General features: G+C 44.7%; 1 protein-coding gene across 1 annotated transcript; it reads right to left on the bottom strand.

Moving 5' to 3' along the window:
- Positions 1 to 11,627: 11,627 nt before the first annotated feature.
- LOC119362065 (40S ribosomal protein S6) lies at positions 11,628 to 13,995 on the bottom strand. The gene is made up of 6 exons (XM_037627236.1): positions 13,903 to 13,995; positions 13,749 to 13,813; positions 12,872 to 12,929; positions 12,668 to 12,776; positions 12,306 to 12,578; positions 11,628 to 12,107 (listed from the first exon to the last, which is right to left on the bottom strand). Exons 1-6 carry the CDS (start codon positions 13,906 to 13,908, stop codon positions 11,866 to 11,868), a joined length of 753 nt encoding a protein of 250 aa, XP_037483133.1. The 5' UTR covers positions 13,909 to 13,995; the 3' UTR covers positions 11,628 to 11,865.
- Positions 13,996 to 14,457: the final 462 nt, after the last annotated feature.

Below are 14,457 nucleotides of genomic sequence, written 5' to 3'. Positions count from 1 at the left end.
GATATGTTGAATGGGTTGACCCTGAGTGGCTTGATGCTCTGAAGATGAGCCTAGATAGTATATGGACCATGTATGAAGAGGAGAAAAACAGAGGCTCAGACAGAATGTTGTGACTGCTGAAGAAAACTTGAAGCTTCTTGATGAGAAGAAGAAGATGGAGAATGAGTTGAGGCATTTCAAGCTTGATTTTGCTAAGATGGTGACTGAGAAGGAGCAGACAATGAGCCAATTAGGTAGCACACAACTTGCTTTCACTGATCTAAAGGAAGAACTTGAGAAGAAGAAGATGACAGACAAGTCAGTGACCAACATTCATCAGATCTTCAGGGTTAAAGCAGAGAAAGAGAGGGACCAAGCAGCGCAGGAGAGGGACCAAGTGATTCAAGAGAGGGGTGATTTGAAGCATGAGAAAAGGAAGCTTGAGTACATGATTGGTGACCTATTCAAACACAAAGAGGCCACCAGGGAGAAGATAATGAAGCTGAAGGCCATGCTGAATGAATTTGATTGAATTTGAAAAGTGACTTTGTATCTTTCCTACAATGTGTACTTTCTGTCAAATGAACATGAACCTACTCCTGGATTTGTGTCATTTTTACTTTCTGTCAATTGAAGCTAACTGTCAGTGTTTCTTATTTTGGAAAGATTTGCTCCTTTCTATGACTGAATTTGTATGTCTGAATTTGTATTGCTGAATTTGCTGCAAACTGAACATACGTACCAAATTTTGATTAAACAAAAAAAATTAAAAATCACACAAAAAAAAGTTTTGCCTGGGTCTCAAACCCAGGACATGTGGTGTGAGGAACTGCGTCCAATGCCAGTGTGATAAGAACGGCGCTTTGCTCAAGTGTTACTTGACAACCTACTTATTCTGCTTCCACTCCCCTCCCTGTTAACTGAATGCTTGCAGTTAACTGAATTTTAACACTTGTCTGAATTAACTGGATTTTACAGTATGCAATTAACACTTGTCTAAATTTTACAATCTGCTGAAATTTGTTTGAAAAGATAACACTGAATTCTAACAGTTAACTGGATTTTAACAGTTGTCTGAATTTTTATAGTTAACTGAATTTTAACACTTGTCAGACAAAGTTCAGTTAAGACAAAATCCAGTGAAGACAAAGTTCAGTTAAGACACTTTTTCTTTTGGATTGTTGCCTTATATAGCAACAAGACACTTTTGGATTATTGCCTTATATAGCAACAAGACAGTTTTGGGTTGTTGCCTTATGTAGCTACAAGAATGCATCAACAACATCAACAGATAACATAAAACAACATGAGATAGTTCAACTTCCACTTATATAGCATCAAGATAGTTAAACTGCCAACATAGTTCATCTGCCACTGCCACTTAGTTCAACATTGTCTGAGAAATAACTTATGTGCTTAATATACAAGCACACCTGACAAAATACACTACTTTTTAACTTATATGCTGAAAATATGTATATTTCAGCATATCTAACTACTGCCTGCAACTTCTTCATGCCTGCAACTGCATGTCATCTTCTTCAGCTTCTGGATGCGCTCTGAGTGGCGAACCTCCACATGTGCCACCTTCCTCTTCTTCCTCTCTGGTTGCTTGTCACCCTCCACTTGTGCTTCCAGGGCCAAGACCACCTCCACCTCCTGCTTGACGATGTCAGGAACATCGGGAAGCAGCTCGACGTCAATGGGGCAGTGCTTGTCACCCTTCCTGGCGACAGGCGCCACCATCTGGACCTCCGGCTCGGGGACGACTGGCGCCGCCATCTGGACCTCTGGCTCGTCGTCAGAGAGGACAATCACCTCTGGCTCCTCCTAGCCAGTCGACCAGGATGAGTCGGCGGCGTAGCCAGAGTCGTCGTCGGAGCCAGAGACTCCGACTCGAACGAGATGTAATCGGAGACGTCGTCGCACCCGAGGAGGTCAGGCTGGTAGTGGTCCCAGTAGGCCGTGTTGACAGGCGCGTGGATGGCCACCTCGATGTTGTGGACGCGCTCTGCTCGCGAGCCAGCGCGCGACGAATCCGGCTGCCGCGACACGGTGGCCGACCGGTACCTCCACCATCGGGCGCGCTGGCCCGGGTCGTCGGAGCGCGTCTCCTGCATCGCGAAGTGGAGGACGAGCGCAGGAGCGATACCGAGGCGGTCGGTGCAGGCGCGGTCCAGCTCGTCGTTGGTCATGATCTTGAGGAGGCCACACGCGTGGTACGCAGCATCGCAATGATCGGGAACCACTTCCCGATCTCCTTCTGGTCCGTGCGCATCGCCTTGTCGTCGCCTGCGAGGTCATCGATGACCCTCTGCCAGGCGGGGCTGTTCTCCATGCCGCCGGCGGCGGTGTGGTGGTCGGCGGCGAGGGCGGAGTGGGGTAACCGAGGCGACGTGGGTGGACTGCAGACTGGATGTGAGTGGCGAGTGGAGCGGTGGGTGGGTGGGCTTAAAGAGCAGAGAAGGAAATCGAAGAGACATGGGCCATTTAGCCACTAACAACTACTAAATAGTTAGTTTAGTATCTGCCCTTGATCAAAGCACTAGTACTTACCCCATTGGCATTGCCCCTAATGTTCAATACCATAGGTCTTGGGTTCGAGACCCAGGCCACCCCTTTTTTGTTTTTATTTTTTTATTTTTTTATTTTATGCAGTTTAAGTATAAAAATGAGTGAAGAGATAAGTACAAAACCATTCTAACAGTTAACTGGATTTTAACAGTTGTTTGAATTTTTACATTTAACTGAATTTTAACACTTGTCTGAATTTTAACAATTGTCTGAATTTTAACACTTAGTTATCTGATAAAGTTCAGTTAAGACAAAACCATTCTAACTGTTTTCATTTTGAATCATCTCAGCTCTAACAGTTAGAGTCTCATTGTAGTTTTTGCCAAAAAATTATAAGTGCAACAACACTGAATCATCTAAACTCATCGAACATGTTCACTCTCTTCAGCCTCTTGGGCACATGTCCACTTGGCCCTGGTTGCTTCCTCTGCTCAGCTCTTGTTCTCTTGGCCTCCTCTTGTTGTTTCTTCCTTGCTTCGTGATCTTCTTTTCTCTTTAGTGCTACCATAGTTCTCTTTGCTTCTTGATCTTTTTTTCTCTTGAGTGCTGCCTCTGCTTTAGCTGCCATTGCTTCAAGAGCTCTGGCCTCCTTCTCTTCTTGCAATGCAGATTTTCTTGCTGCTGCAGCTTCCAGCCTTGCTGTAGATTCCACAGCTTTCTTCTCTTGTGCTGCTCTTCTTCTTCTTTCTGACTTCTCTGCTTTCCTCCTTGCAATTTCTTGCCTTTTTGCTTCTGCCTCCTCTGCTTTCTTCTCTGCCATCTCATTCATGGCCTCAAGTGTTGCATATCTCCTGGCTGCCATATGTCTTTCCTTCTCTCTTTTCATCTTCAGCAACTTCATGGTCTGGTTCCCTTCATTTGTAGTTGTTGTTGTTTGTGCTAAAGTGTGAGAAGTTGCTGCCAGTGAGATGAATGATGAATCTGGCAAAATGCTTTTAGTATCTTCTCTAGGAACATGTCTGGATTGTTGCATCCTATCCAACATTGTAAATCCAAAGTGCCGTACCTGTGCAAAACATTCATCACATGCTAGTATCAGTACAACAAAAAAGGAATGTACCTGAAAAATACAATTAAAAAAAGGAAGGGACAAAAGTAGAGAATTTGCCTGAAAAACAATTGGTGTATCTGCTCCATCATCTTGTGTGACAATGACCTCCTCATGTGTATCTTGGCCATCAACATGGACCTCCTCATGTGTAACTTGGCCATCAACATGGACCTCCTCTTGTGTAACTTGACCATCATCATGTGTGCCATGAACCTCCTCCTGTGTACCTTGGACATCAACTTGTTCATCATCTAACACATCATCAGGAATGGCCCTTGGACCCCTTCTTGTTGTTCTCTCTGCTAGATTTGGCAAAATGCCAGCCTTTATTGGATTACATCCTTTGATGTTGTGGCCTGATTCATGATAGTATGAACATGTTATTATGATTCCATGTCTGCTCATCACCTTGGTTACATCTTTATTTTCAATCTCATAAGGCTGCTTTCTCCTACTCTTGTTTGAAGGCCTTCCTACTTTTTTTCATAGACAGGTGGCTTGATTTCACAACCATTCATCTTCTGCCACTCACTCCTATCTCTGCAAGGTTTGATAATGGGTTTGTATGCTAGCTTGAATGCTTCTATACTGTAACAGGAGTGCACCAAACTCTCAGGATCAATCCTCTCATGCCTGTAGCATGCAATTGCATGGTGACATGGCACTCCACTAAGATCCCACCTTTTGCATGTACAACTTTCTTCCTTCATGTCAACAATGTATGTCATGTTCCTGTTGTCAACCTGAAAGATGCCATAACCAGCCCCTGAAACCATGCTTGTGGCTGACAGCTCTATAGTCTTCTCAATTATTTTCCTAATTTTTTGGCATATTGAGCCAGTCCAGCTCTCTGACTCCTTTCTTTTGTTGTAGAATCTTACCATGAGCTATGTTTTGCTCTTGTCAATCATTGATCTGAGTTGCATCTCCCTAGCCTCAAGAATATACTTGTTGAAAACCTCACAGTTGTTGTTCAGAAGGATATCACACTTAACCAATTCTCTTTGGAAGCCCCTAACCCAAGTGTTGGGTGGTAGCTGCTCAAGCTATTTGTATGCTTCTAGGCTGATGGCCTTCATTTCCTCCATGCTTTCAGCCCAAAGTTCTGGTGTTGTGCTCCTTGCACACTTCCACAACTGGTTCTTAAGAACATCTCCTTTGTGTGTTTGCTAAAAATTCTGCCATATATGCCTAACACAGTGTCTGTGCTCTGCATCAGGAAAGTGCTGCCTCACTCCCTTGATCAGCCCCTTTTGCTTGTCTGACATTATAGTCCATGGCTCTGTGTTTACAATTCCCAAGTCACTCTTCAGATTTGACAGAAACCATTCCATGTGTCAGTGTTCTCTACCTCAACAACTGCAAAAGCTAGAGGGTAAATGCAATCATTAGGATCCATGCCAACAACACACAACATAACACCTCCATACTTTGTCTTCAGGTGGCATCCATCCAAACAAATGACATGCCTACAAGCTTGCATGAAACCCCTTTTGCAAGCATCCAGAGAGAAATAACAACTTCCAAATATGCCATCAGAGACACCCACATAGAAAGAACTGCCTGAGTTTGATCTTCTGAATTCTTGTGCATAATCCCACATGCTGTTGTACTACTCCAGCTCATCTCCTTCAATGACTTTCTTCACTAGCCTCTTAGCCCTTCTGAGCTTGCTCCTTGTTGCTGTCATGTTCCAATCTTTCTGAACCACCCTTGCAAAAAAATTCATATTCATGTTTTCATCTGCTCTGAAAGAATCAACATATTTTCCAGCCATAAAAGGAGAAGTGAATGACTTAACACACCATTTCTTTATGCATGTATGCTTTGGGTTGTATTTTTTTAACATGAAGCAGTTGATTCTCCTATCAAATGATGCGGACAAGGTCCAAGGGCACCCATCTTCACAAATGGCATTGAGTCTTTTCCTATCATTTCTGGGACATTTAATGTCAACTCTCTCCCGACAACTGTACTCTTTGATAGCTTTCCTCAGGAATTCAACAGAACCAAAGGTATGGCCAACATGGAACTGTGGTTTAGTGAGGTCTTCCTCTCTAAAACTTTTGAAATTCAGCTTCACCTTATCTTCATCAGAAGAAGGCAGACACATATCCACATCTTCAGTAGGATCATCATGTTCTTCTTGCAATGCTACTCCTTTACCTTTCTCACAATCAACATTTCTGGCAAATAATTCATCATCATCTTCAAGATCAATGTCTGAATCAACAAGCTGAAGATTGTATTCTTCATCTGAACCATGGATTACTAAATCACCAACTGCATCTGTTGCATCCATGTTCAAAAACCTACAGGATCTTCTGGCCCTAAACCCAAACTGAGATGAAAGGTAAATAGTTCCTGGCTAGGGTGGTATGAAATCATCTTCTTCTGACTCCGCTCCACTTTCTGACTCTGCTTCATCTAGCTCATGCTCTTGATAATGCTCATGCTCTTGATCATGCTCAGGTAGCTCCTGTTCCACTTGAGGTAGCTCAGCCTGCTCCTGTTCCACTATAGTGAGCTCAACCTACTCCTCTTGCTGTTGTTGTGGCTGCTCCTTTTGCTACTGGTGTGCATTCTCCTTCTTGGGCCTAATGCCACTGAACCTGGCAACTGGAGGATCCTCATCATCAGAGTGAACAGGAGCAGGAGAAATAAATGATCTCATGCTCTCATCATAATCAAGGAAAATCTGTTGGAAGTGGTTGCCATTCAGAGCACAATCCTTCATGTTTCCTGTCATAGTGTTGTTGTAAGGGCATTCTTGTCCCTAAGTAGTTTTGGTGATTGATGATAATGCCTTTGCGGACTAATTGTGTGTATTGAGCTTTTCAGATACATCACTACTAAACACAAGACGATTTGACGCCCCTTGAAGATTATTGAAGACGGCATTTCTCTACGGTTCGGTTCGGTGGAGTTGAGTCATAGGAAAGCCGTACTATTAAGAGGGGGTCCGCTTTGGAAAGGTTTGGGTGGAATCTCACGTACACATTCCCTTTTGCACCGCCTTTACTCGAGCTCCTTGGAGTGTTCCTCCATCTCACCTTGTCTCTCCGAAATGAAGGCCTCCGTGTTGCTCTTCTCAGGCTAGCAGTAGTACTGCTCTTCTGAGTGGTACTACCGCAGGAGCCAGCGGTAGTACCAGGCTCCGGCACGGTAGTACCGTAGGCTCCCATGGTAGTACCGCTCCTCAGAGCGGTAGTACCGCGAGCTCTGGTCTGGCACCGCTGCTCAAGCGATAGTAGGCGCGGATGTAATTTTTTACATCCGCGCTCCATGCGGTAGTACCGTGCTGCGGCGCGGTAGTACCGTGCTGCGGCGCGGTAGTACCGCATGCCCGTGCGGTAGTACCGCGCCTGTGGTGCGGTAGTTCCGTGGGTCACGGGCTAAGTGGTGGGGAACGGTTGGAATTGTCCTCCCACTATAAAAGGGGGTCTTCTTCTCCAAGAAGACCCACCTCTTCCAACCCTAAACTCCATTGTTGCTCCAAGCTCCATTTTCGGCCGATCTCTCTCCCTAGCCAATCAAACTTGTTGATTTGCTCAGGATTGGGTGACAAGGCCCCGATCTACACTTCCACCAAGAGATATTTGATTCCCTCCACTAATCCCTAGCGGATCTTGTTACTCTTGGGTGTTTGAGCACCCTGGACGGTTGAGGTCACCTCGGAGCCATAGTCCATTGTGGTGAAGCTTCGTGGTGTCGTTGGGAGCCTCCAATTAAGTTGTGGAGATTGCCCCAACCTTGTTTGTAAAGGTTCGGTTGCCGCCTTCAAGGGCACCAATAGTGGAATCACGACATCTCGCATTGTGTGAGGGCGTGAGGAGAATACGGTGGCCCTAGTGGCTTCTTGGGGAGCATTGTGCCTCCACACCACTCTAACGGAGACGTACATCCCCTTAAAAGGAAGGAACTTCGGTAACACATCCTCGTCTCCACCGGCTCCACTCTTGGTTATCTCGTGCCTTTACTTTTGCAAGCTTACTTGTGTTGTATCCCTTGCTTGCCCTTGTGCTAGTTGTTATTGCATCATATAGGTTGCTCACATAGTTGCATATCTAGACTACCTATCTTGTTGCAAAGTTTAAATTGGTAAAGAAAAGCTTAAAAATTGTTAGTTGCCTATTCACCCCCCCTCTAGTCAACTATATCGATCCTTTCAATTGGTATCAGAGCCTCATCTCTTTATTAAGGATTTTGCTGTCCGAAGAGTATGGTTGACGCCATAGAGGTTGTGGAGGAGCACTCCGGTGTGAATCCTACCTCGTCTACGGCCGATGGGGGAACTGCGGTCTCTCGTGAGGAATTCAATGTGGCTTTAGGCACATTGAAAAACTCCATGACGACCGAGATTGAAAGCATGTTTACTAAATTCCTAGAAGGACTTAAACTGTCTACCTCGCCGATGAAAGTGGGTGATCCCACTAACAAGGTGACGGATGCTACCTCCGACAAGGGGGAGGCTAACAGTGAAAAGGGTCCTTCTACTAGTGATAGAAATGGCACCGGCATCTATGCCCATGTGGAACCTCCAACTTATGGTGGACCGATTCCCTCTACTCATTTAAATCATGCCGGTCCTCCTCCTAAGATTGTGAAAAATGTATGATCTTACAGTTCATAAAGCAACCATCTTTGGTAAATCGGAGCTAATGTAATTGCAAAATAAAAGCAGATCACACCAAATGAACTCTGACACTGAAATCAACCTTTACTTCTTAAACCCTAGCCCCTGGACCCATGAAAAATTGGGGGAGAAAGAACCCTAACCACTCCAGGTCTCTACAACAACCGAGAACCCCCCATCCTAACACAGGACTTCGCACTATTTTTGGCCTGCCACTAAGTTCATCAAGAACCGCTAAAACCCTACCATCCACAACCAATCCGTTAGAAAGTACAACAAACGCCCAAACCCTAGCTCGTACGCGCAATTGATCCCACCAGGAACTATTTACCGGAGCTAGATTCTACAGATCGAGCACCGGAGCTGCTGGCAATGGCGACGTACCGTACAGGGGCGGTGAGGCATCATCACGGTGATGCGCAGGAGCAAGAGGAACATTGCGCAGGCCCCTCCCGAATGGCGCGGACGGCGGCGGCTCAACGTCCGACGACGTGCTCATCGAGCCGTCATCGACGCCGACGAGCAGAGGGGTGCGGGAGGAGAGGGAGACAGCGGGTGCGGTCCGACCAGGTGGTTGGGATTTATGGTCAGGTGCGACCAGGTGCTGGTATTTTTGCAAAAAAAAATCGGATGGACTACTATTGACCCTGGCTGGCGGGCGCTCGACGAGGTGGCGGTCAAAGCCTAGCCGGCGGGCGCTGACTCGGACAAGTCAGCGAATACATAGACGAAATCGTACATACGGACCAAAATGAACCCCTAGCGCAAGTATTTGGAGCATAATTGGTTTGATGCTAATATTTGGCATTGCCAATATTTGGCAAGCCAACATTTGGCAAAATTAAAAGTTGCCAAATGTTGGCAACTTTTTGTAAGGTTGAGAAGAAAAATTGATAACCGACCAATCACTAGCCAACATTTGGTATTTGCCAACTATTGGCATTGCCAACTAGGGCTGCAAGAAAAGCTCGAGGCTCGTAAGCCACTCGAGAACGACTCGTTTTTTGGCTCGACTCGAGATCGGCTCGAAAATAAATGAACCGAGTTTGAACACTTTATGTAGCTGGATGGAGAAACGAGCCGATCTTGAGCCAATATTGACTCGCTCGATTTTAGCTCGATAGCTCGACATAATACCATTATGTTCAATGATTATGCCATATATTAAATGAAAATAAGATAATTTGTTACAATATATGATGTCCATGTTTTTTCTCCATTTATTAACTAGCAAACATGGTAGCTTAATTAAGTGTAGAGAAGATTTAGGTCTAATTATGGTACGTGATCGGCTATGTGTTAAATATCCTATTGCTTTTGGCAAAATTTCCCAGCATATGCACCTTCTTTTTCTTGTTTTTCGTCCACAAAGACCACCATCTATTTCTAGTTCGCCCAAGAGACAAAGATGTGCTCGGAGCTCTCCCGAACACGACGAGACTGACGTACAAAGTTGTGTCGTGTTGTGTCCTTATCTAGTCTGAATAATCATCATAGATTTATAATTTTTATCATTTTATTTAGCTCGAAACTAGCTCGAGATCGGTACAAGCTGAGCACGAGTCATGTTCTACAGCTCGATCTTGAGCTTCATTCAGATTGAGCTCGCTCGAATTTTAATATGAGTTGAGCTGAGCCAACTCCAACTCGCTCGAACTCGACTCGTTTGCAGCCCTATTGCCAACTTTTGGCATCGAACCAATCATGCTCTTGGACCGTAGTTCGGGTATTTTAAAGTAGAGGCGCTAAACTGTCACACACACACATATCTTTGTTCGACATGGTTGAAGGAGGATATCACCTGCCTTATTTGCAAGTCCTACTTGAAACCACCATTAATTTTCTGCATAGGCGGATCACGCTGCCACCAAGGGAGTCGATGGGTGTCACCACCGACACCTATGCTAGTTGGATCCGAAGACCGGCGAGACACCTCAGCCATAAACTCCTTGGGACCGGTTAGAGCACCGCCAAGATGGGGTGAGAGTAGCGGCACTTTGTTCCGAAGCGATGTTGTCCCCTCGACCGGATCGACGCCCCAAGGAGAGATGATGCCAACACTAACTATCGACCGAAGCCTAAGCACCTGGGCCGGCCGATGGAGGTGGGGATTTGTGGCTTTGCCGGCGAAGGAAGGGGCCATTGGTTTCTCCCCCCAAATCGCCTCTAGTGCGGTTGGGGAAAAGAGCGGAGTGATTTGAGCCGATAACTAGGCCCAATTGTGGCATCTAGTTGTGGTAGTTTTTTGTAAACATACCCGATATCATGAAGAACATAAAGTGGTCTAAAGTGTTAATCACATCTCATTTTCAATTTCTTCATGGATTATTACTTGCCTTTGATCTTGAATCAACACATTTATTTAACCAACATCGGGGTTTCCGACAAAGAAATGCGAAAGAAGAAAGGAAGGAAGTCAGGTACTCCCTTTGTCGCACAATATAAAACGTTTTTGCAAGCTAGCATAGAATGTCTTATATTGTGAGAGCAAGACAAAGGCATAAAGAATTGACCGCCACTAAGGAAAATTCTGCATGACTACATAGTTCAACTGTGATGAGAAGGGGAAGATGACACAGTTAAGGACGGTGTAGGGTCAAATACTCAAATATATGATCTAGAGTAGGAGGATGAGGAGGTGAATGGACATTTTGAAAAAAAAAATCCAACTTTTAGTTGACTAGTTTTAGCTTTCGTATCTCTTGGTTGCCTTAGAGCAGACTAAACATGCAATCCAGAAGTGAAACTTGCAACATAGGAAAGGGAATCGCAACACAACAAACGCAAAAAAAGGAAAATCTCCCAAGCTTCGGATTGTTGGCACGATCTTAACAAAACTTTGGCAAGTTTTCTTCTGAAAAGGATCCGATCTATTATAGAAGTTGACCGAAAAACTAAAGCATGTCAAACATAACAAAAACTAAGTCAAGATTTCAAGACCATCCAACGACCACTACTGCAAACAGAGTGAACAGTTGTCGCTGTTAGGAAGTCTTTGTACATGTGCCCCTGAGGACCAACGCCCTGAAACTGCAATCATCGACGGTAAACTCTACCGCACCGCCACAAGAAGACGGCATAAATCTTTGTCGGAGCTCCGTTGACGTTAAACTTTTGATTCTTACACATAAGATTGATTGCCTCAAGATAGTGAACCTATAGAACACTCTGTCCCAATTCCATTTCAAACAAAAAAAGACTCAATACAAGCCTATATTATATTTCAAGAATCTTATGATGTGGTGGAAAATCATCTAGTACAAATTGCAGTCAGGATGTATGAAAACATCAATAGTAAATTCAGAATTCAAATGGAACAAATTAAAGTACTGACAAATGTTAAGTGACTGATAAGAGGGGATACCTCAACCTGAACCACCATAGAACTTTAGTAGTACCTCTTGATAAGATTCCATGTTCACACAAAACTGCATCAATTATCCAAGTTCACGCAATTTTGTTCATTCAGTAACAAACTCCTGACGATTAAGGTACCCATGTTCACGCAAAACAGCATCAATTACAACTCAACAAACGCTGAAAGTAGCAGCTAGATTCATATCATCCAACAAAGTGCGAGAAATTCTTCCGCTATTACAACTAATAACGGAAGACTGTAAACATCTTAGGCAGAGGCAGCAGGTGCCTTGGTGGCAGCAGACAGCTTCGACCTCCTCTTGGCCATGCTCTCGCTCCGGCGGTCTCTCTGCTCCTTCAGCCTCTGTGCAAGCAGCTTCTGGTACTCGGCAGCCTCAGACTTCTTCTTGGCGATCCTCTTCTTCTTGTCTGCGATTCTGGCGCGCTTCCTCTGGAGTGTCAAGGGAGTCACAAGACGCTGGATCTTGGGGGCCTTGCTCACCTTCTTGCCTGGAAACAACAATCAATATGATCCAGGTAAGAAAAAAGTAAACAGGAGACACAAAACTGTTCAGACAAGCACTATGATATTAGAAGGAAACAATAATTTTCCTTGAGAAAAGTGAAAGAGGGCAAAATAACACATCAGGATCCACGGTGGAACAAGAAAAAGGTTAATGCAGTAAACTAAAATAGTTGAAAGCTCACCCTTCTTGTTAAGGAAGGTCCTGCGGTATGTGTTGACATAGCTGCGGACATCATCATCCTTGCCAAGGTTGAAGAGCTTCTTGATCTTGGAAGCCCTCTTGGGTCCCCTCATCCTGGGCTTCTCAGTGTCGGTAAGGCCTGGCAGATCATTCTCACCCTTCTTGACAATCACCAAGTTGATAACTGATAGGTCTTGGCTGACAATGCAACCACGGACGGACTTCCTCCTGCGCTCACCATTACGCCTGCCAAAACCACGGAAGCAAGGTGTGCCTGCAGAATTGACGCAAAACAGATGTAGGTAAGATTTCAATCCAAGAGAGAAAATGTAAGTAAGAAGTACAATGGAAATAAAATTATACCTCTGTGAAGCAGAAGGCGGACACGCCCAGAAGTTAGCACTCCTTGCTTCATTGGGAAGCCCTGCTTATCACATCCACCCATGATCTTGAAGATATAACCCTTGAATTCCTGAAAATACAGGAAATGACACAGATCTTTGATCAAAACTATCAAAACATCAGGTCAAGGGTTATGTATCATGAAATAAGTTGCCAGTAGATTACCTCACCAAGAAGATCACCAACTACCTCCTGGGAGATCCTCTTATCATAAAGGTTCCGCCTGTAGTTCATAACAAAATGTTAGATATCCAAACAAAAATGGAAAGAGTAAATTCTAACTGGAAATTTTTGTCAGTCAACAAACTAGAACATACTGATCATTAACCACTACAGCGAGCTTATGGAGGTTTGACAGGTAAACTACTTTGTTCTGTTACAACATTTATCCACCAAAACAGCTAACTGCATCATGGCATGGCATCATCTGTCAAATTTTTGAAGCAGTTGAAAAATAGTTCAACCTTGTTCATGGCATTACAGGGTCCATAGTCTCCTATGTTTACCAAAAGCTAATCATCACTGAGCATGTAAGTCATTTGAAAGCACTGTTTGCTAATAAATTTGTTAGGAGTGCATCACTGAGCATCTAAGTCATTTGAAAGCACTGTTTGCTAATAAATTTGTTAGGAGTGTGGGAGGGTTGTAGTGTATATGCTTAGCCCTTGCTAACTCGGAATACATATTTACAAGTTACAAGACTAAGCAGTCTAAATGTGCATTCATCTGTCGTTCAAAGTAGGAAAATGCAACTTGAAACTACATTTAAACCTCTGTGACACGGTACTACTGTTATAAGAACGCTGTTTATAAAGCTAAAAGAACTTCAGTTCTAGTCCGGTCCAACAGCAAACGATTAACATGATTCTAATCGCACCATAACAATTATAAGGGCACCATATTAACCCACGCAGTCAAAGATAATGGTTCCGCATCATCCAATTTAACAAAGTGACAGGACCAGATGCACAAGACCAAACAGAAAAGCCATCAAGGTAATTAAAAGACGCGGATCTAGAGTGGAGATGAGGAACACACTCACAGCTTCTGGTCGTCATCGATCTCGACCTTCTTCTGGCACCCCGTGGTGGGGTTCGCGATGTTCAACTGAAACGAGCGCAAGAAAAACACGAATCAGGCTTCGCACAGGAACAGATCACATCTGCGCGCGTCGGGAGGTGAAGGGCAGCGCGTACCTTCATGGCGGAGTTGCGGCGCGAGCTGGCCGGCGGCGAGCGACCCGAACGCTGGGGAGCGGCGGCGGCGGCGCGGTTGCTCGAGGGGTAGGGTTTTGGTCGGAAGATGTGTGGAGTTCGTTTTATAGGTGGAGGCGTCGCGGAGAAGTAGAGTGGGCCGTGATGGCCCAGTCGCGGGCGCACGGGCTGATCTGGGCCGTTGTGGGCCTAACGTGTAAAATGGGGAGCTCCTATTTTTTGAGGGTACTATACTACGCGGGCAAAGCCAGCTTTGAACACACACACACACACTTTCTCAAAACACACACACACACACACAAAAGGCCAACCTGAACACATTTTATTAATTTTGAGGTTCAACAGAGAATATATACACAGAAGCCGGAGAGAGAAGGAAAAAAAGGAATAACATCGAGTAGACAAAAGAAAAATGACTTGAGCCGCACGACGTAAGACGAATCCTAAGGATTCCACCTCATTTTTGAAGATTTTTGCATCCCTTCTTTTCCAGAGACTCCAAAGAATAGCCATAATTATTGTATTGCGGATCTGGAT

This window comes from Triticum dicoccoides, chromosome 2B (assembly GCF_002162155.2).
Source record: "Triticum dicoccoides isolate Atlit2015 ecotype Zavitan chromosome 2B, WEW_v2.0, whole genome shotgun sequence".
Lineage (NCBI taxonomy): Eukaryota > Viridiplantae > Streptophyta > Magnoliopsida > Poales > Poaceae > Triticum > Triticum dicoccoides.
The sequence above is the reverse complement of the archived record's forward strand: the minus strand, read 5'-3'. Positions and strand labels throughout refer to the sequence as shown.

What these genes read in the sequence shown, in the direction of transcription:
- LOC119362065 (XM_037627236.1), bottom strand. An exon ending in CCGCCTTCTGCTTCACAGAG is followed by an intron (nt 12,579 to 12,667) that starts GTATAATTTTAT and finishes TCAATTCTGCAG; the next exon opens with GCACACCTTGCTTCCGTGGT. An exon ending in GACCTTCCTTAACAAGAAGG is followed by an intron (nt 12,108 to 12,305) that starts GTGAGCTTTCAA and finishes TGTTGTTTCCAG; the next exon opens with GCAAGAAGGTGAGCAAGGCC.